Raw genomic sequence first — 20,852 nt, forward strand, 5'->3', positions numbered from 1 at the left:
AATAATGATGTAGTATATATTTTAAGATTGCTAAAAGAATAGATTCTTAATGTTCTCACTACAAACAAAATAAGTCAGTAAGGTGATGGACACATTCATTAGTTTAAGTGAATCTTTCTTTCTTTCTTTCTTTTTTTTTTTTTTTGAGACGGAGTTTCGCTCTTGTTACCCAGGCTGGAGTGCAATGGCGCGATCTCGGCTCACCGCAACCTCCGCCTCCTGGGTTCAGGCAATTCTCCTGCCTCAGCCTCCTGAGTAGCTGGGATTACAGGCATGAGCCACCATGTCCAGCTAATTTTTTGTATTTTTAGTAGAGACGGGGTTTCACCATGTTGACCAGGATGGTCTCGATCTCTCGTCCTCGTGATCCACCCGCCTCGGCCTCCCAAAGTGCTGGGATTACAAGCTTGAGCCACCGCGCCCGGCCTCTTTTTTTTTTTTTTTTTTTTTTTTTTTGAGATGTAGTCTTGCTCTGTTGCCAGGCCAGAGTGCAATGGCGTGTTCTCAGCTCAAACTGCAACCTCCGACTCCCTGGTTCAAGCGATTCTCCTGCCTCAGCCTCCCGAGTAGCTGGGATTACAGGCACATGCCACCATGTCCAGCTAAATTTTTTTGGTATTTTTAGTAGAGACAGGGTTTTGCCTTATTGGCCAGGATGGTCTGGATCTCCTGACCTCATAATTCACCCGCCTCAGCCTCCCAAAGTGCTGGGATTCCAGGCGTGGGCCACCATGCCCAATGTGAATCTTTCTATAATGTATACCTAGATCAAAACATCCCACTGTACCCTGGAAATATACACTATTATTACTAATATCCACCAATTTAAAATGAATGCATGGGGTGGGTGTGGTGGTTCATGCCTGTATCCCAGCACTTTGGAAGCTGAGGTAAGTGGGCAGGAGCTCAAGACCAGCCTGGCTAACATGGTGAAACCCCGTCTCTACTAAAAATACAAAAATTAGCCAGGCATGGTGGCGGGTACCTCTAATCCCAGCTACTTGGGAGGCTGAGGCAGGTTGCTTGAGCTCAGGAGGTAGAGGCTGCAGTGAGCCGGGATTGCACCACTGTACTCTAGCCTGGGTAAAAGAGTGAGACTGTCTTAAAAAACAAAACAAAACAAAAAGAATGAATGAATACATTTCTGCCGACTGAGCTGGGATTTTGTTGCTTATAGCCCTAAGGTATTCCCATGACTGTCCCTGTCTTCAATCTCTGCTAGCTCAGTAGGGCCTTGGCAAAATAACAATTCCCCTGAATGTGCTGTGCAACTCCACCCAGCCCTCTGAGGTGGGCGCCCCCTCCCCACCCCATGGGCCATGAGCAATGCCAGGTACCATGCTTTGTCATTTTTCAGCAGCATCGGTGAAGGCCTGCTACACCAGGTGGAGTTGTTTTTTTTGAGACAGGGTCTTGTTCTGTCAGCCAGGCTGGACTGCAGTAGTGTAATCATAGTTCACCGCAGCTTTGAGCTCCTGGGCTCAAGCGATCCTCCCACTTCAACCTCCTGAGTATCTGGGGCTATAGGCATGTTCAACCCAGATAATTTTTAAAGTTTTTTTTCCGAGACAGAGTTTCACTGTTGTTGCCCAGGCTGGAGTGCAATGATGTGATCTCGGCTCACTGCAACCTCAGCCTCCCGAGTAGCTGGGATTACAGGCCTGCGCCATCACGCCTGGCTAATTTTGTATTTTTAGTAGAGATGGGGTTTCTCCATATTGATCAGGCTGGTCTCAAACTCCCAACCTCGGTGATCCTCCTGCCTCAGCCTCCCAAAGTGCTGGGATTACAGATGAGAGCCACCGTGCCCAGCTAAAAACTTTTTTTTCTGCCTCAACTGCCCCAAATACCGGGATTACAGGTGTGAGTTCTGCTGCTACCTGCCAATGGACAGAGTGAACATTCTTTCTGGAGCACCAGTGTGGCCATGTGTCCCCCTCAAAGCCTCAGTATCAACTTGAAAAATGGGGCAGCATAGTGTGGGCTTTGCTGCCCACCTGACCCAGGTTCCAATCCTGGCTCCAGTCAACACACTGGCCATCTTAGGTTAGGTCTCTTCCCCTCAGTGTGCCTCAGTTTCCTCCTCTGAGAAATGAACCAATGACAGCACCTACCTCAAAAGATCCTATTTGCTAAGTGCTCAGGACTAAGTCCTGAGGAGAAGCCAGGGAGCTGCACGTGCCAGGGAGGTGGTGGGTCCCTGGGCTCTGGCTCAGACAGCACTGGGGGTAATGGGCGAGGGGCAGGCATCCCGCTCCATGCTCCCATCCTCACTGCACTTAGAGCAATGGAGAAAACAGGCTTGGTCCAGAACAAAGACCTGTGTGGTGTGTGTAGTATGTGTGGTATGTGTTCTGTTGGAGTTAAAGGATTTATGCTTACAAAAATAGCTGAAAAACCAGAGGCCGGGTAGAGAAATCATACCAGCTGCATGAGTGTGTGCAATGCTTTTGGTCTGTCCAAGCTGGGGACTCTAAAGGGAACCAATGGGTGGTCCTGGGTGGGTGACAGGCTCTTAGGGAGCGAGCCGTGGTCCCTGCCTGCAGGAGGAGGAGCAGCGGCACAGTAGGTGGCAGTGACAGTGCTGACCGCTCTGAGCCTGTGGAAGCTGCCTGGCCTTGTTCTAAGCATCTTACAGGTTTCACCTCACTTAGCCACTGTGGCAACCCTGAGGCAGAAACTACCACTAATCCCCATGTTCCAGGTGGGGGAAACTGAGGCCCAGAGAGATGAAATAACTTGTCCCAAACGATGTAGCTGGTGGGGGATAGAGCCAAGACATAGGCAGTCCGGCTTGAGAGACAATGCTTTTAACCACTGTTCTGTGCTTCCAGTGACAACAATTGTTAACAATAAATATCAATACATAATACATGAGACTAAAACACAGCAGCAGCAGCTAACACACTTGAGCCCAGCTGTGTCTCAGGCCCTGTGCTAAGTGCTTCAAACTCAACTCATGGTCTCAGTTTGCCCTCACAACCTTAGATGATGGATCCTTTTTTTTTTTTGAGATAGTCTCGCTCTGTCACCCAGACTGGAGTGCAGTGGCACGATTTTGGCTCACTGCAACCTCTGTCTCCTGGGTTCAAGCAATTCTCCTGCCTCAGCCTCCCGAGTAGTTGGGATTACAGGCATGAGCCACCACAACCAGCTAATTTTTGTATTTTTAGTAGAGATGGTCATGTTGGTCAGGCTGGTCTCGAACTCCTCACCTAAGGTGATCCGCCCACCTTAGCCTCCCAAAGTGCTGGGAACACAGGCGTGAGCCACCGTATCTGGCTGTTTTTTTTTTTTTTTCTTTGAGACAGAGTCTAGCTCTGTCACCCAGGCTGGGTGCAGGAGCATGATCCTGGCTCACTGAAACCTCTGCCTCCCGAGTTCAGGTGATTCTCCCGCCTCAGCCTCTCCAGTATCTGGGATTACAAGTGCCCGCCACCACACCTGGCTAATTTTCATAACTTGAGTAGAGATGAGGTTTCACCATGTCAGCCAGGCTGCTCTCAAACTCCTGACCTAAGGTGATCCACCTGTCTCAATCTCCCAAAGGGCTGGGATTACAGGCATGAGCCACCACGCCTAGCCGACAGATCCTATTATTACTCCCATTTTAAAGATGAGGACATTGAGCCTCAGAGCAGCTAAGTGGACTGGTGGAGATCACACAGTTGGGGTTGGAAGTGGAGCTGTGATGTAGACACAGGCAGTCAGAGGCCGAGCCCTGAGTCACGGTGCTCACCTACACACCCTGAGGGCCCCTGGCTGCTTGGCCTTAACTCCAGACCAATCTTGCTTTCTCTCCCTGACCTGTGTCAAGGGCTGGAGAGCCAATCCGTCCCTGCATGTGGCTGGAATCGTGCTCCAGTGTGTATAGGAGCCTTGAGCGGCCACATCACCTTGTGGTCTGTGGGGCAGAAGCGACGGGTCTTCAGGAAGTAGACACAGAGAGGGTCCAGGCTAGAGATTCCACAGAGATCCCAATCCAGCCGCTGCTCTCTACCCTCTACCCGCATCGTCCGAGCAGCCTCCTCCTGGGCTTCTCCCAGGTTCCCTCTTCCTCCTGCGTCTTTCTCCAGCCTCAACCCCAGCCAGAGACAAACTGGGAACATGTGAATCACATCAGGACTCTCTTGGGGTTCCACCTCACCCTGGATAAGACCGAGAGCCCTCCCCACAGGGCCCCACCTCATCTGCTCCCTCTCTTCTCTGCCCCCAGCTCCCCCACACTCCTCCCTCTCCTTTGTCTGCTTCAGCCACGCGGAAGCTGTTCCTCAAACACACCAGAAATGCTTCCACCTAAAGGCCTTTGCCCCACAGATCTCTGCCTGGCTTCCTCCTCGCAAGCTAACTGTGACTCTCTGAGGAGGTCTCTGTCTCCCATGACTGTAGCCATCTAACACTCACAGGCAGGTGGGCCCTGGTGGATTACCCGGTGGGCCCTCAGATTACCTTTCAGGGCTGTGCCCCCAGAAGGGCATCCCGGGGACTCCTGGCGCAGCCTGGGGAAGCAAAGCCACGTGCTTCCTGCCTGCCCGGGAACACCCAGCTGCGTCAGCTTCACATGGAGCTGAGCGCCTCTGATGGCCTCTAACAGCTCTGACTAATTGCTCTGGATGCCCAGAAAGCTCTGGAGTGTGCGCTGCCTCAGGAGAGGGTGAGGGTCAGGTGGCTGCCGGTCCAGGATCACTCAGCCCACTGCAGTGACCATGGCAGGTGCTGGCACCTGGCAGCGTGCCTGGCAGCTGGGCTCCCATGACGAATGTCTGGGGGCAGTGCCTCTGAGGTCATCGATGGGCACAAGCTGCCACAGGCTGCAGTGGCTTCCACGGCAAGGGCTGCAGCCCGGGGAAGGAGTGGGTGGGAAGCTCCCTGCCTGGGCATGTCAGGACCCAACCCTCTCCTGGCAGCCTTTGAATGTTGCTCACCACCCTCCCTGTGCCCAAGAGAGTCCATCCTCCCTAGAGTAGCCCACAGTGGTCTTTTCCATTTTTTTTATTTTTATCTTTTATTATTATCATTTTTTTGAGATCACTTTGTCACCCAGGCTGGAGTGCAGTGTTGTGATCTCGGCTCACTGCAGCCTCCACTTCCGGGGCTCAAGCAATTCTTCAGCCTCAGCCTCCTGAGTAGCTGGGACAACACATGCGTGCTACCACACCCAGCTAATTTTTTGTAGACATGGGGGTTTTGCTGTGTTGCCCAGGCTGGTCTTGAACTCCTGGGCTCAGGTGATCCACCTGCCCCAGCTTTGCAAAGTGCTGGGATTACAGGCATGAGCCGCCACGCCCAGAGTATAGTTTTAATGTTTTTTAAAAACATTAAGTCAGATGGACGTGCTCAAATGCCTCCCATGGCTCCCATGTCCTTTGGAACCAAATCCCAGCGTCTGACTGTGGTCAATATGCCCACCAGAACCAGACTTCTGCCACCTCGCCATGCTGACCTCCTGCCACTTTGCCCCCTGTCCCCTGCTTCAGCCCCTCTGGCCGCCTGACCATTTCTGGAGCACTGCGAATAAGTTTACCCTCAGGGTCTTGGCATCCAATGTTTCCACTGCCTGGATCTCGCCCTGGCTTCCTACAACCCATCACCTCCTCCCAGAAGCCTTCCCAGAGCCCCACTCTGTTTGCCTTTCCTCCCCAGCACTTATCACCTCCTGGCACACTCCCCAGTGGTTCGGCTGTCTGTCTGTCTTGCCCTGTCTCCAGGAGAATGACAGCTTCATAAAGGAGGGACGTTGCTGTACTGCAGTGTCTGGAATGATGCCTGGCACAGAGTAGGCACTGCCAAGGTCAGTGACTGGAAGAATCAGTCCCCTCTGGCTGCCCCACCCCGCCTCCTCTTCTCACAAGCACCTGAGGCGCTCCCAGGCCACAGCAGCCTCCAGACACCGGGCAGTCAGCCTGAACTCTCACACGGCTTGCTGGCTCTGCCCCGACCTGCATCTTCTTCCCATTCTTCCCAGCTTACTTCCTGGTGATGCCGCCTGCTGCCACATCCACAGTTGCTCTGTCCGCCAGCTCAGGCCCATGTTCTCCCATGCAGATCCAGGCCTCAGCAGTTAGAGCAAACACCCATATAGTTGCATCCCAGATAAATGTCCCTCCGGCCTCACTGAACCCCCCCTCTTCCTTCACCTGCTCCCTCCTCCCTGTACCCCTCATCCTTGGCAGACATGAGCTGAGTTCAGGAACATTATCTCTGGCCCTAGGCAAGATTAGACACCTCCACTGGCCCTGTACCCCACCCGGTTTCCGGAGGCCATCCCCCGGCCTAATTCATTCATGACTTTTGGTGTTATTTGCTTGCTGTTTCCCATGGGCCTCTGTCAGTGCCAGGATGGCCGGGGGTCTGGTCTGCTTCTTCCAGCGCCCTGCAGAGGGCCCGTCACACAGCAGGAGCTCTCTACTTGAGTAAATACCAAGTTCTATGCCACAGAGCACAGCACAGGTAGAGACAGGGAAGTCACTGAGTGTTTGTGCTGGGCCTGTTGAAACAAAGCCACTTGCCTTCCAGGAGCTCAGGCTGGGTGGCAGGCTGTCACTCCAGCCCAGAGGCATGAGGTGACAGTGGCACACGTGGGAGGCTGCTGGGTCGCCTGGTACACAGCCAGTGTGGCTGCCATGGGAGGCAGAGGCCCCTTGAACCTAGGTCTGGCCCCAAGCAGGTAGCTCTGTGACCATTTGGGGAAATTGTGCCTACTGAAATGGGAAGACTGTGGAGGCCAATGGAGTTGAGGGGGCGGGTGGTGAGACTGACGGTGGGAGTCACCACATTCTCTGTCTGGACTGCTTTTCCCTCCTGACTTCCCTGGCTAGCTCAGACTTTCTCCAGGAAAGTCCCTGCCATAACTGGGTTGGCCCCTCCCACTACGTTCCCCCCACCCCCTGCCCCGCTTCTGGGTTCCCGTGTTCCCCGTATTCCTCCATCACGGGCCCAACCGCTCTACCTGGGCCCCTCCATCCCACCCTGGTCCTTCTACCTGTGCCTCCTCATCTTACCCTGACCCCTCTTCCTGGGTCCCGTGTATCCCAGCCCTGACCCCTCAGCCTAGGCTCCCCCTCTGACTCTGCTCCCTCTACCTGGGTCTCCCCAATCCGGTCAGGTCCCTGACCCCTCTGGGCCGTCTCTGGGAATGTGTCTGTCAGGCAGGACTGGGGTTCCCTCAGTCACTGCTGTGTTGCCAGCGCTGCCTGTAACAGGGCTTGGACCAGGAGAGATATTCTGACTTTGTGAATCTGAGGCAGGGCCTCATTTTTGTGTGTTTTTCAAATACCCCCTCATACCCCATGATTCTGACAGGCAGTCCTGAAGTCCAAGCACTGTTTTTTGTTTTTTTTTTGAGATGGAGTCTCCCTCTGTCACCCAAAATAAAGTGCAGTGGTGCGATCTCCGCTCACTGCAATCTCCACCTCCCAGGTTCAAGCAATTCTCCTGCCTCAGCCTCCCAAGTAGCTGGAACTACAGACACGCACCACCATACCCGGCTAATTTTTTGTATTTTTAGTAGAGACAAGGTTTTACCATGTTAGCCAGGAAAGTCTTGATCTCCTGACCTCATGATTCGCCCGCCTTGGCCTCCCAAGGTGCTGGGATTATAGGCATGGGCCACTGTGCCCGGCCATGTCCAAGCACAGTTCTAAGGGCACATTTAATCTTCACCACATCCCTATGAGGTAGGTAAGTGATTTATCCCTAGTTTTACAGATGAGGAAAATGAGGCCCAGAGAGGTTCGGTCACTTGCCCAGGGGGCACACAGCCAAGAGGTGGCCGAGGGAGGGACTGAATGTAGGTGGGCTGACACCGAAGGTCACATTCTTATCCCCGTGGATATCTTTTTATTTATTATTATTTTTTTTAGATGGAGTCTTGCTCTGTTGCCAAGGCTGGAGTGCAGTGGCACTCACTGTAACCTACTCCTGCTGGGCTCAAGAGATTCTTCTGCCTCAGCCTCTGAAATAGCTGGGACCACAGGTGCGCAACATCACACCCAGCTAATTTTTGTATTTTCAGTAGAGATGGGGTTTCACCATGTTGGTCAAGCTGGTCTCCAACTCCTGGCCTCAACTGATCCATCTGCCTTGGCCTCCCAGAGTGCTGGGATTACAGGCATGAGCCACCGTGCCCGGCCTGGATATGTTTTTTTTAAATCAACTCATTTTATTTTCCTTAACTTGTCCAACGTGGTATCATAAAATCAGGGGGTGAGTTGCAAACACTTTTTCCTAATACTTGTTAAAGGAAGCATATATCCATTTAAAATACAACGTTTTCCTCCCCGCACCACCCAAATCACCTCAAGCACCCCATTTTGGGAAATGCTGCGCCACACTAAAGGCTGGTTGCCTAGGAGAAAACTTCAGGAAGCAGCTTTAATGAGTAGATAAGAATGATTTGCAATTAGCATCAATTGTCTGTATGCAAATTAAAGCTCCCAACCGCAGGGTCCTCTTTCGCAACGGGTTCCTCTCCCATTTCGTTCCCTTCATTTCTGGGTTCAGCAGATCCTTTCCTTAGACACAGGGTAATTTCATGCCCACCCTCCCATCTCAGCCACAGTCTACTCCAGGCCTGGCTGTCTTTATGTTTTGGATTTCAAATCTTCACAGTTGTTAAGGTTCACTAACGTGAGTGGTGGTGCCGTGCCCGGGATGGGGGCTCCCGCAACCGAAACCTGAGACCCCATTGTAGACTCTCTTGGCTCCATGTCCCTCTCAGTGGCACAGTTTTGTTTTGGTTTTGAGACAGAGACTCTCTCTGTCACCCAGGCTGGAGTGCAGCAGTGTGATACCCGCCTCCTGGGTTCAAGGAATTCTCCTGCCTCAGCCTCAAGTAGCTGGGATTACTGGCATGTGCCACCACACCTGGCTAATTTTTGTATTTTTAGTAGAGATGGGGTTTTGACATGTTGGCCAGGCTGGTCTTGAACTCCTTACCTCAGGTGATCCTCCCACCTTGGCCTCCCAAATTGCTGGGATCATAGGCGTGAGCCTATGCCTGGTCCCGGTGGGCACAGTTATTTATTCTTCGCAAGTGATAATCTGATTCTTATCTGTTTCCCTCACTTGATGGTGGGCGGTGGGGAGGCCTGGGGGCCTGATCCAAACATGTTGGTGATTTCTATCAGCCCCAAGCACAGTGTCTGGGACAGAGCAAATCCCCAAGAAATACTTATGAATGGAATGAATGAATAAATGAATGAAAGAGTAATTCAAAAGAGTCCAGGCAGGGTGCAGTGGCTCACACCGGTAATCGCAGCACTTTGGGAGGCTGAGGTGGGCGGATCACGAGATCAGAAGTCTGAAACCAGCCTGACCAACGTGTTGAAACCCTATCTCTACTAAAAATACAAAAACTAGCTGGGCATTGTGGCACTGGCCTGTAATCCCAGATTGTCAGGAGGCTGAGGCAGGAGAATCGCTTGAGAGGCAGAGGTTACAGTGAGCCAAGATTGCGCCACTGCACTCCAGCCTGGGTGACAGGACCTGTCTCCAAAAAAAAAAAAAAAAAAAGAGTCCAGGTGTTCAAAAGATTAAGTGGTACTTGTCACCAGGTATGGTAGCTCATGCCTGTAATCCCAGCACTTTAAGAGGTCAAGGAGGCTTGAGCCCAGGAGTCCCAGAGTAGTTGGGCATGGGGCATGCACCTGGAGTCTCAGCTACTTGTGGGGCTCAGGTGGAAGGAACACTTAAGACCAGGAGTTTGAGGTTTCAGTGAGCTCTGATTATACCACTACACCCAGCCTGGGCGACAGAGCAGGACCCTGTTTCTAAAAAACAAACAGCCACTTGTCTAGGGAGATGAAGCGAGAGATCTGAAACACTTAGACATTCTCTGTCTCTCTGCCTCCTCTCTCCTCCTTCGGCCCTTCTCCTGGACTCTCTGACTCAAGGAGACCTTTGGATCACAGTGTGCCCAGGTGTGACACTACAGTCACTCTTAAACACAGTGGTTTTCAAATCTGTCAGGGAACACTGTAAGCCATGAAATCATTTGGGGATTGATCAGCATTAAACATTTTTAGGTGGAGGAGACGGGATCAAAGTGTATCGCACATAGGTTAAGTATTATTCTGGGAAGCACTGCTTCACTTTTTTTTTTAAACATAGATATTTCTGTATAGATGGACAGAATTCTACTGTGGACTGTGTTCGCAAGTCTGAGGTGGCTGCCTGAGTGTAGGTGTCCTGTGTGGAGAGAGGCTAGGCTTTGCGGACTGGCAAAGGCTTTAGGGAGCCCCAAGAGAGGAAGATCCCTGTGCCAATGAGGCTCTGAGCCCTAATGGGGGACTGCAGACACGCACCACCATACCCGGCTAATTTTTTGTATTTTTAGTAGAGACAAGGTTTTTTTTTTTTTTTTTTTTTGAGACGGAGTTTCACTCTTGTTACCCAGGCTGGAGTGCAATGGCACGATCTCGGCTCACCGCAACCTCCGCCTCCTGGGTTCAGGCAATTCTCCTGCCTCAGCCTCCTGAGTAGCTGGGATTACAGGCACGCACCACCATGCCCAGCTAATTTTTTGTATTTTTAGTAGAGACGGGGTTTCACCATGTTGACCAGGATGGTCTCGATCTCTTGACCTTGTGATCCACCCGCCTCGGCCTCCCAAAGTGCTGGGATTACAGGCTTGAGCCACCGCGCCCGGCAGAGACAAGGTTTTACCATGTTAGCCAGGATGGTCTTGATCTCCTGACCTCATGATTCGCCCGCCTTGGCCTCCCAAGGTGCTGGGATTACAGGCGTGGGCCACTGTGCTCGGCCATGTCCAAGCACAGTTCTAAGGGCACATTTAATCTTTACCACATCCCTATGAGGTACGTAAGTGATTTATGCCTAGTTTTACAGATGAGGAAAATGAGGCCCAGAGAGGTTCGGTCACTTGTCCAGGGGGTATTGGTATCCTGGACTCAGGCTGGGCCACCCCAGGAATGGTCAGGAAGGGACATGGTGCTATGGCCTCAGGGGCTAGCGCTAGGGACTACAGCACAGGAAGCTCCTGCCTGGGGCCACAGAACCCTAAGGGTGGTCTAAGGATGGGGCTAAGCTCTGGGTCTGTGCCCTTTTCTAGAAGGCAGCTCATGGCCTCCATCGGAACCTCAGTGTGTGTATGGTTGGGACTCCAGGCTGCTGGCTGGCCAATGCCTGCTCTTTCTCTCACTCCCCTATCCGCCTCTCTACCAGTGGCTCTCAAAGTGTGGTCCTGGGACCAGCAGTATATGCATCTACTGGGAACTTAATGCATATTCTCAGCCAAGGGCGGTGGCTCTCACCTGTAATCCCAGCACTTTGGGAGGCTGAGGTTGGCAGATCCCTTGAGGTTAGAAGTTTGGGACAAGCCTGGCCAACATGGTGAATCCATGTCTTTACTAACACAAAAATTAGCTGGGCATGGTGGTGGGCACCTGTAGTCCCAGCTACTCGGGAGGCCAAGGCAGGAGAATCACTTGAACCGGGGAGGCGGAGACTGCAGTGAGCCAAGATTGTGCCATTGCAGTCCAGCCTGGGTGACAGAGCAAGACTCCCTCTTAAAAACAACAATAACAGGCCGGGCGCAGTGACTCAAGCCTGTAATCCCAGCACTTTGGAAGGCTGAGGCGGGTGGATCACGAGGTCAAGAGATCAAGACCATCCTGGTCAACATGGTGAAACCCTGTCTCTACTAAAAATACAAAAAATTAGCTGGGCATGGTGGCGCGTGCCTATAATCCCTGCTACTCAGGAGGCTGAGGCAGGAGAATTGTCTGAACCCAAGAGGTGGAGGTTGCAGTGAGCCGAGATCGTACCATTGCACTCCAGCCTGGGTAACAAGAGGGAAACTCCGTCTCAAAAAAAAACAAACAACAACAACAACAACAACAACAAAAACAGTAACAATGAAACAAGAAAGACATATTTCTCAGGTCCCCAGACCTACTGAGTCAGAAACTCTGGGTGGGGCCCAGCAGCTGGGCTGCATAAGCCTTCAGGGGCTTCTTTGGGGACCACTGCCCTATAGAGCCTGGAAGGCCAGACCATGACCTTCCAGACCTCCTTGTAGCTGGGATGGCCTCGTGATGCCAGCTGCTAAAGGGGGCTCTGGGAAAGTGTCTGCTTTCTCCATAGGAAGGGAAAGGGAAAGGTGCTTGGAGGCTGCCACCTTTCCTTCTGTTCTCTGCCCCCAACTGCCACCCACCAGGCACCACAGATTCATCTCAAGGCCAGGGAGCACGGTAAGGACGCCGAGCAGGGAGACACAGAGCGCCCATCCTTGAGGCTCTCCATGAGCCACAGCACTAGCCCGGCTCTCTCCGACTTCATGTCAGGGGACTATTAGATCTCTATTTGTTTAAGCCACAGTGGTTCAGGTTTCCTATGGCCTCCAGCCAAATGCACTCTAACAGATACAGTCTGTAACCCCTAAGAAAGCATAAAAACTTTTGGTCTCAGGAGAGAGCAAAGAAAAATGAGGCAGAAGGTCAGAGAGAACCAGAGACAGACGAAGACAGAGATACATAAGGCCAGGGGTTTCTTTCCCTCCACCTGGGTGGGGTCTCTGAAGGCTGATGGATGGGCAAGAAGGCAGCGGCCCATGAGCACCCCCAATTCTGTCGGCAAACCAGTGACTAGGCGCATGCATCCGTGAGTGTGTTTCTGGGAGGATACCCCACCGTCAGGACTGCAGAACTAGAACTATCGGAAATGGAAGGTGGTCAGAACCCGGAAGAGGTGCAATAGCTTACCTGGGCTGCCTTGGCGGGTCTCGGCTGCCCCCGGCCAGGCCCGTGGGGGTGCTGGAGCCGGAGGAGTACAGCTTCGGTCGGTAGCCCTTGCTTTGGCCAGCAACTGCGGGGGCAGGGGAGACCTCCCGCCGCCTGTCTGTGTGGTGGGATCTCCCAGCGGCCTCAAGACCTCCGCCACAAAGGCCCATACTTCCAGGGGGCTTGTGTGGCTTGGCGGGCCGTGGTGCCTTGGCCAGGGACATGCAGCTGGGACTAGAGGTGTAGAGGGTGGTGTCGATGCCACTGTCACTGGAGCCGCCCTTGGAGAGGGGGTCTTGCTCTGGCTCCAGGGGGTCCAGGGGGTCGAACCAGCGGTCGTCGCTATGGCTGCTGGATGCGTTGCTGGAGAGGGTGTTGCTGCTGGAATGACTCGAGTACTGAGGTTCTCCCTGAGGGGCAAGAGAAGCGTGTCATTCCCAGACTCCAGGGCAGGGGTGTATCTTCCCTCTTTGGGTCCTCCCTCTGCTTGGGCCTGAACCCTAGGACCAGACAGCTTCAAATCCTGGATGCTCATCTACTGGCCGTTATTACCTTGGGCAAGTGATTTAACTTCCCTTGGCCTCAGTTTCCACATCTGTAAAACGGAGGGTAATAGTAAGCCTGCCTCGTGGAGCTCCTCGCAGGAACAAATGACATCATGCATATAACAGGCTTCCCACATCTCAGACTCAGCGAATCTAAGACTCAACTTGGCACCCTCCCTCCCACACCATCTTCCCTGTCTCAATGACGCTGGCCATGCTTTCAGCCGCCCCTGCTGAGAGCTGTGGACCTACCTTGGCCCCGTTTTTGCTCTCACTCACATCCAGCCCAACAGCAAATCCCATTGCCAGCGTCCTCAAAACAGATCCGGGACCTGTTACTTCCTGTTCCACGGCTCTGCCGGGTCCTGTCCATGCCTGTCCTGTCCACCACCACCTCCCCCGGGCCAGAGCAGCAGCCTCCTCCCTGGTCTCTCTGCACCCTCATCCCCGTTTATTCCCCACGCATAGCCAGCAGGAGGCCGGGAACACCTGAGTTACATTATGGCCCCCACCTGCGGCTCCATCTTACTCCAGGCAGAAGTGAGAGTTCCCAGCACCACCCACAGATGATTTTAGTGCCATGTTCTAGTCTCCAACTTTATCTCCCCTCCCTCCTGATCACACTGCTGCGGCCATGTTGGCCCCCTTGCCATTCTCTGAACACGCTGGGCACTCCCACTCTGGGCCTCTGGGCCTGCTGCTCCCTCTGCCTGCAATGCTCTTCCCTGAGAGACCTTCATGGGCTGCCCCTTCCTTCACTCAAGGTTTCAGCTCAAAGGTCACCCCTTCGAAGCCCCTCTCTGACCATGTCATCCTAAAGCTGCAGTGCTTGTCACTTTCCCCCCTGAATTGTGCTTTTTCTTTTCCTTTCTTTAACTTTTGAGATGGAGTCTTGCTCTGGCTGGAGTGGAGTGGTGCAATCTTGGCTTACGGCAGCCTCCGCCTCCTGGGTTCAAGCAATTCTTGTACCTCAGCCTTTCAAGAGGCTGGGATTACAGGTGCCCACCACCACGCCCGGCTAGTTTTTGTACTTTTAGTACAGACAGGGTTTTACTATGTTGCCCAGGCTGGTCCCGAACTCCTGACTGCAAGTGATCCATCCGCCTTGGCCTCCCAAAGTGCTGGGATTACAGGCGTGAACCACCGTGCCTGACCCATGCTTTTTCTTATACAACAGATCTGTTTATCTGCTTACTGCTTGCTGCCCCCACTGGGAAGTCAGCTTCCTGAGGACAGAGCTGGTCTGTCTTCTTCATTACCACGGTCCCAATGTGTGGCATGTTGTAAGCACTTGTCAAACACCTGCTGAATGAATGGATGACCTCGCAAACCATCTCCTTCTCCAGGACACACAAGAATACATTTCCCAGCCTCCCTTGCAGTTAGGTTTGGCCACATGGTAGAATGGAAGTGATTCATGCCATCTCTAGCCTGGACTAAAAAACACCTCCCATTTGATCTTTTTTCCTACTCACCTCCACTGCTGGAAAGATGCAGGAACCCAACAGAGGGCTTGGAAGCTCTGAGGGAAAGCAGAGCCAGGAGAGGGAGGGAGCCTGGGCTCTGAATCACCACGTGGATGGTGGGTAGATGTTCAATGAATACCTGCACTGCACTGTTACAGGAAAGGGAAATTCACTTCCACTGTATGAGGACATTGAGATTCCGGGCTGTCTGTTACAGCAGCTGATTTACCATGATTGATAGAACACTGAGGAAACTGTGGCTCGAGGAAGGAAAGGAATTTGCCCAAGATGTCCTGGCTGATGAGGGCTGGAGCCAGAATGTGAACCTGGTTGGTTCCAACTCCAAACCAAGTATTCAACCCCTCTGGAGTGGAAGGTGGCAGAGATAGAGGATGTGCTCAAGTGTGAAGCTCAGAGGCCACACCCAGGCCGGCCTGGTTCCCTGGTGGGGCAGGGCGGGGCCCAGACTCACTTTGGAATGCCTGTTGGGGGAGTCTTTGCCTGCTGCATCCTGCCTGGATGTGTGCTTGTTCCCGCTGCTTCCGGCTATGGCTGAGAGCCTGGCCTGGGCAGGCACATGCCACAAAGGCTCTGTAGGAAAACAGGAGACACACCACTGGTTAGGAGTGACTCAGGCCAGGGCCTGAAGAATCCGGCCCCTCTGCCAGGCTGTCTGCTCACCCAGGGCATGACCCCATCAACGTATTCCTTGGAGTGTAACACTCAGTAACAAAGAATACATGATCAGCACTTACTATGTGACAGGACTGTTGTGAGAGCCTCACTGAGGCCGTACAATAATCCCATTTCCCTCCCTCCCTGTCTTCCAGGCTAAAGTGCAACGGCATGACCATAGCTCACTGGAACCTCGAACTTCTGGGCTGAAGCCATCCTCCTACCTCAGCCTTCCAAGTAGCTAGGAGTACAGGCGTGCGTCGCCATGCTTGGCTATTTTCCTTTTTTTTTTTTTTTTTTTTTTTTTTTTGAGGTCTTGGCTATGGCATCCAGGGTGCTCTTGAACTCCTGGCCTCAAGTCATCCTCCTGCCTTGGCCTCCCAAAGTGCTGGATGACAGGCATGAGCCACCATGCCTGGCTTCCTTTAGCCATTTTTCTATGAGATTGACTGTCTTTTATCTTATTGGTTGGTAGAGTTCTTTACAAATGTAAGGTAGCAATTATTTGTTGGTTATATTTACAGAACTTTTTAAAAACAAAAATGGAATCTAATCAACATTGTCCTACAACTTGATTTTTCACTCTGTAATATATTTATACTTGCTTTTCTCTTTATATCTTCACAATACATCTTCACATAATTGAATGTGATGTTACCTTTTTAAATAGTTACATAATAGTATTGCACCAATACTAAGTAAATGTGCATCAATGACCTGCCAGTTTCCTACTGATGGATATTTGTGGTTAGGGGAGTTTCTCTGGCAGTGTGTTTTAATTCTGCATGTGTGTGTGCGCGTGCGTGTGTGTGTGTGTGTGTGTGTGTATTTTCAACAATCTTGCAAAGGCCTTTCTTCCACATGAGACTTTCAGCATGTGTGGAATTGTGTGTGGGGCAGAGAGTTCTACTGGTGGAATTGCTGGTTCAAAAGTGAAGCAGGTTTAAGAGCAGCGGCTGTTGTGGCTGTCAACTGGTCTAAACTCCTGAGAGTAGTCAGTGTGCCTGAACCAAGTATCTTGTTTTGACCTTGAAAAATATTAGCCAGGCACGGTGGCTCATGCCTGTAATCCTAGCACTTCGGGAGGTTGAGGTGGGCAGATCACACGGTCAGAAGTTTGAGACCAGCCTGGCCAATACGGTGAAATCCCATCTCTACTGAAAATAGAAAAATTAGCCGGGCATGGTGGCACATGCCTATAGTCCCAGCCACTTGAGAGGTTTAGGCAGAGAATTCCCTGAACCCAGGGGCAGAGGTTGCAGTGAGCTGAGATTTCACCACTATACTCCAGCCTGGGCAACAAAGTGAGACTCCCTCTCAAAAAAAAAAAAAAAAAAAAAAAAAAAAAAATTGACCAACCCCAATGGAGGGCACTTAGATAAGATCTATGGAAATTACAAGTGTACTAACTGAGGAGCTGAATGCAGGTGGTTTAACCCCAAAGCTGGCTTTCCATCATGATGGCATTCAAGATAATTATCACAATGATAATTCCTATTAAGCATGTGTTCTGTACCCAGTGCTGCTGTGCTGCTCTGCATACATCACCCTGCTGTATCCTCCCAGTACCACCGTGAAGTGGCTATCAGGGCCATCTCTAACAGATACGGAACAAGACTCGGGGAGGTTAAGCTGCTGGTCCAAGGTCACACAGTGGGAAAGGCCCAGGCAGGACGCAGGGCTCAGGCCAGCTTGGTTTAGCGCCTGTGCTCTCAAGCCCTGCCCCTCCCCGGGCTTCATCAATGATGGCAATGCCGGCAGTGGTGGAGAGTGAGTGCCTGAGAGAAGGGAGGCCTTGTTCTCCTAATGATGGGTCATGGGCTTGGCAGGCATGATCTCACTGGACCCCCCTAAACTGTCCTGGAAGGAGAGGCACCTAGGATGTCCACTAGAGGGGAGGGACCTGAGGCTGAGAGGGAGGAGGTCATTGCTGAGGCCATAGGCCAAGCACACGGCCAACTCAGAACTGCCCACCAGGCCTGTGGGACCCTGAGATGGCAACCACGACACCACTACCTCCGGTGCAAGCCCAGGGCAGGGCACTCAGGGCCACTGCAGAGAATGGTCTGGCTGGATGTGGTCTAGTCTCAGTTGAGGGTATCACTGCCTGCGTGGCTTTCACTCAGGAACCCTGGATGCAAAGCGGGGAGACTGACCTCCTTGTCCACCTGCTCTGCCTCCCATCAATGGTTTTCCTCTTTATGGCATCCTTATATGCTCAGAAGGTGCTGGTTCTCCAGGAGGCGGGCAGTTACTCTGGGAAACCACATTTCTACAGAGCAAAGCCCATGGCAGTCACATCCAGCCTCAAAAACTACCAACGACAGACAACTCCCATGCTCTGCCTCTGGGCTGACCTCTGCCTGACTTGAGCCTGGAACTCAGCTGCCCTGTAGCACTTCCACTTGGGCATCTATGGGGCACCTCCCACAGAACACAGCCAAGGCCAAGGCCAAGGGCTGTACCTTCCCCCAAACCTGTTATCTCCCAGGGTCTTCCCGCTCAGTTCATGGCTTCTCCTTTGAGCTGCTGAGGCCAAAACCCCTGTGGCATCCTTGACTTCTCTCATGCACACAACTAGGCATCATTAGGAAATTCGGTTAACACTACCTTTAAAATACTATATTCAGGCTGGGTGCAGTGGCTCACGCCTGTAATCCTAGCACTTTGGGAGGCTGAGGTGGGAGGATCACCTCAGGTCAGGAGTTCGAGACCAGCCTGACCAACATGGAGAACCCTGTCTCTACTAAAAATACAAAATTAGCCAGGCATGGTGGCACATGCCTATAATCCCAGCTACTCGGGAGGCTGAGGGAGGAGAATTGCTTGAACCCAGGAGGTGGAGGCTGCGGTGAGCCGAGATCTCACCATTGCACTCCAGCCTGGGCAACAAGAGCAAAACTCTGTCTCAAAAAAAGAAATAAAATAAAATAAAATACTATATCCAGAACTGCACATCTCCCCCTTCTTCTGTTCCTACCTGGGCCTGCTCCCACCCCACCTAACAGTAATCTATAGCCAGTGGGACCCTAGGAACACCCAAGTCAGATCCCATCCCTCCTCTGTGCAGAAGACTGAGGCCTGTGGCTCTTGCCCTATTCTGAGTACAGGACAAAGGCCTCCATGCGGCCCACGAGGCCTCACAAACTCTGCCCCTGTCCCCTCCTTGATGTCAATTCTCACCACATGGGCCTCCTCACCACCACCTGAGGGTCACCAACAAACTGTTCTCTTTCCCTGGAATGTTGTCATCCCTGCTGACTTCTTTGCATGATTCCAGCCTCACTTGAAATGTGATTTGCCCTGAGATGGCCCCCAAATCCTGTCAATCTCTTTCTGCATACTTCGACGGTTTCCACTTTTTTCTTTTCTTTTCCTTTTTTGAGACAGAGTCTTTCTTTGATGCCTAGGATGTAGTGCAGTGGCACAATCTCGGCTCACTGCAACCTCCGCCTCCTGGATTCAAGCAATTCTCTGCCTCAGCCTCCTGAGTAGCTGGGATTACAGGAACCTGCCAACACGCCTGGCTAATTTTTGTATTTTTAGTAGAGACAGGGTTTCATCATGTTGGCCAGGATGGTCTCGAACTCCTGACTTTAAGCGATCTGCCCACCTCGGCCTCCCAAAGTGCTGGGATTACAAATGTGAGCCACCATGCTCAGCCTAGTTTCCACTTTATACTTAGCATTACTGATTAATACTTTATCATGATTGTGCCCCTGTTACGGTCCAATTCTCCCCCTGGGCTGCCAGCTCCAAGGCAGAAAACGTGCCTGCCTGGCTCATCCTGTATCCCTGGCGACCAGCCTGGTGGCATCATCAGTTGAATGCATGCACAGGTGAAAGGCCAGCTTCCTCCCCATCCTGGCTGTTCCGAAGTTCTCCTGCCCTGGCTCTGCCTTCAGCTGGCCCTGATCCTGGCCTGGGCCCTCCCCTGGTTCTCTGGATCAGCCCTCAGTGACCTGCTGGCCCTCCTACCCCAACCTCAACATGCCAGACAGGGGACAGCGTGAGAGACTTGCTAAAACCCCAGCTAGGCACGGTCTCAGGGCAGCTGGTGACCCTGGAGGCACATTCCCAACCTGGGTGCTCTGAGGCCTGGGAAACCCATTCTAGGGGTGAGGGATTGTGGGTGGAGCTTCTGGAGCCGTTCTGGGACGTGCAGGCCTCCGTTCATATCCCACGATGCCGCTCGTCAGCAGTGACCTGGGGGACAAGTGACAACCTTTCTGTGCCTCATCGTCTTCCTCTCTAACTGGGGCAGTTGCAGTGCCCACTCTATCACACTCCTGAGATAATTCAACACGAAGGCATGTGTAGTGCTGCGCACTTGACAAGCTACTAAACTGTGCTGCTGTTACTAGGATAGTTCGCTCCATCGGGGCTGGGCAAACCCCTACATTTGCTGTGAAGCCTCATCCTTTCCATCTTTAGTGAAGTTTTTTTTTTTTTTTTTTTTTTTGAGACAAAGTCTTGCTCTGTTGCCCAGGCTGGAGTGTAATGTTATGATTACGGTTCACTGTAGCCTCAAACTCTTGGGTTCAAGTGATCCTCCCACCTCAGCCTCTTGAGCAGCTGGGACCATAGGTATGCACTACCATGCCTAGCTATATTTTTAATTCCTTGTAGAGGCAGATGTGGTTGCCCAGGGTGGTTCTGAACTCCTAGCCTCAAGGAATCCTTCCACCTCAGCCTCCCAAAGTGCTACGATTATAGGTGTGAGCCACCATGCCTGGCCTTTTTTTCTGGGTCTTGATTACATTCTAGAATTCATGATAATTTTTTTTTTTTTTTAGATGGTGTCCCGCTCTGTCTCCCAGGCTGGCGTACAATGGCACAATCTCAGCTCACTGCAAACTCCACCTCCCGGGTTCAAGCGATTCTCCTGCCTCAGCCTACTGAGTAGCTGGGATTACAGGCACCCACCACCACACCTGGTTAATTTTTGTATTTTTTGGTAGAGATGGGGTTTTATCATGTTGGTCAGGCTGGTCTTGAGCTCCCTTCCTCAAATGATCCACCCACCTCAATCTCCCAAAGTCCTGGGATTACAGGCGTGAGTCACTGCGCCCGGCCTCACGATGATTTCTAAACACAGATTCCCCTGATCTGTGCGTGCGTGTGGGGCGTGTGTGTGTGTGTGTGTGTGTGTGTGTGTGTGTGTCAGCAGCAATTTAGGAGTCACCTATAACAATGTCCCAAGGAAGTGGGAGGGGAGCCAAGCTCCAGGGAGCAGAAGAGGGAAGGGAAAGGCAACAGTGAGTTTCTTATTTGGGGCCCATGGTATATGTGGGAAACATTTCCTCCCCATTTTATTCTTTCGTGTAATGAAATAGTCAAGCAACACTTCTCTCTTCTTCTGAATTTGGTGAAAAGGAAAAAAAGAGATCCAAATCTGTCTTGGAGCAAAGATGACAGAATTGCAG

At 52.1% G+C, this 20,852-nt stretch overlaps 1 protein-coding gene across 13 annotated transcripts in view; it reads right to left on the minus strand.

Moving 5' to 3' along the window:
* SIPA1L3 (signal induced proliferation associated 1 like 3) overlaps positions 1-20,852 on the minus strand; it is a 293,879-nt gene that overhangs the window by 33,818 nt on the left and 239,209 nt on the right. For all 13 annotated transcript variants that reach the window (XM_039465884.2, XM_074386413.1, XM_039465880.2 and 10 more), the window contains 2 exons: positions 15,224-15,342; positions 12,723-13,150 (listed from right to left, as the gene is read on the minus strand). In XM_039465884.2, the coding sequence (XP_039321818.1) occupies positions 12,723-13,150; positions 15,224-15,342 (547 nt within the window). The remainder of the gene's footprint in view (positions 1-12,722; positions 13,151-15,223; positions 15,343-20,852) is intronic.

The sequence above is a fragment of the Saimiri boliviensis genome, chromosome 14 (genome assembly GCF_048565385.1).
Source record: "Saimiri boliviensis isolate mSaiBol1 chromosome 14, mSaiBol1.pri, whole genome shotgun sequence".
Classification (NCBI taxonomy): domain Eukaryota; kingdom Metazoa; phylum Chordata; class Mammalia; order Primates; family Cebidae; genus Saimiri; species Saimiri boliviensis.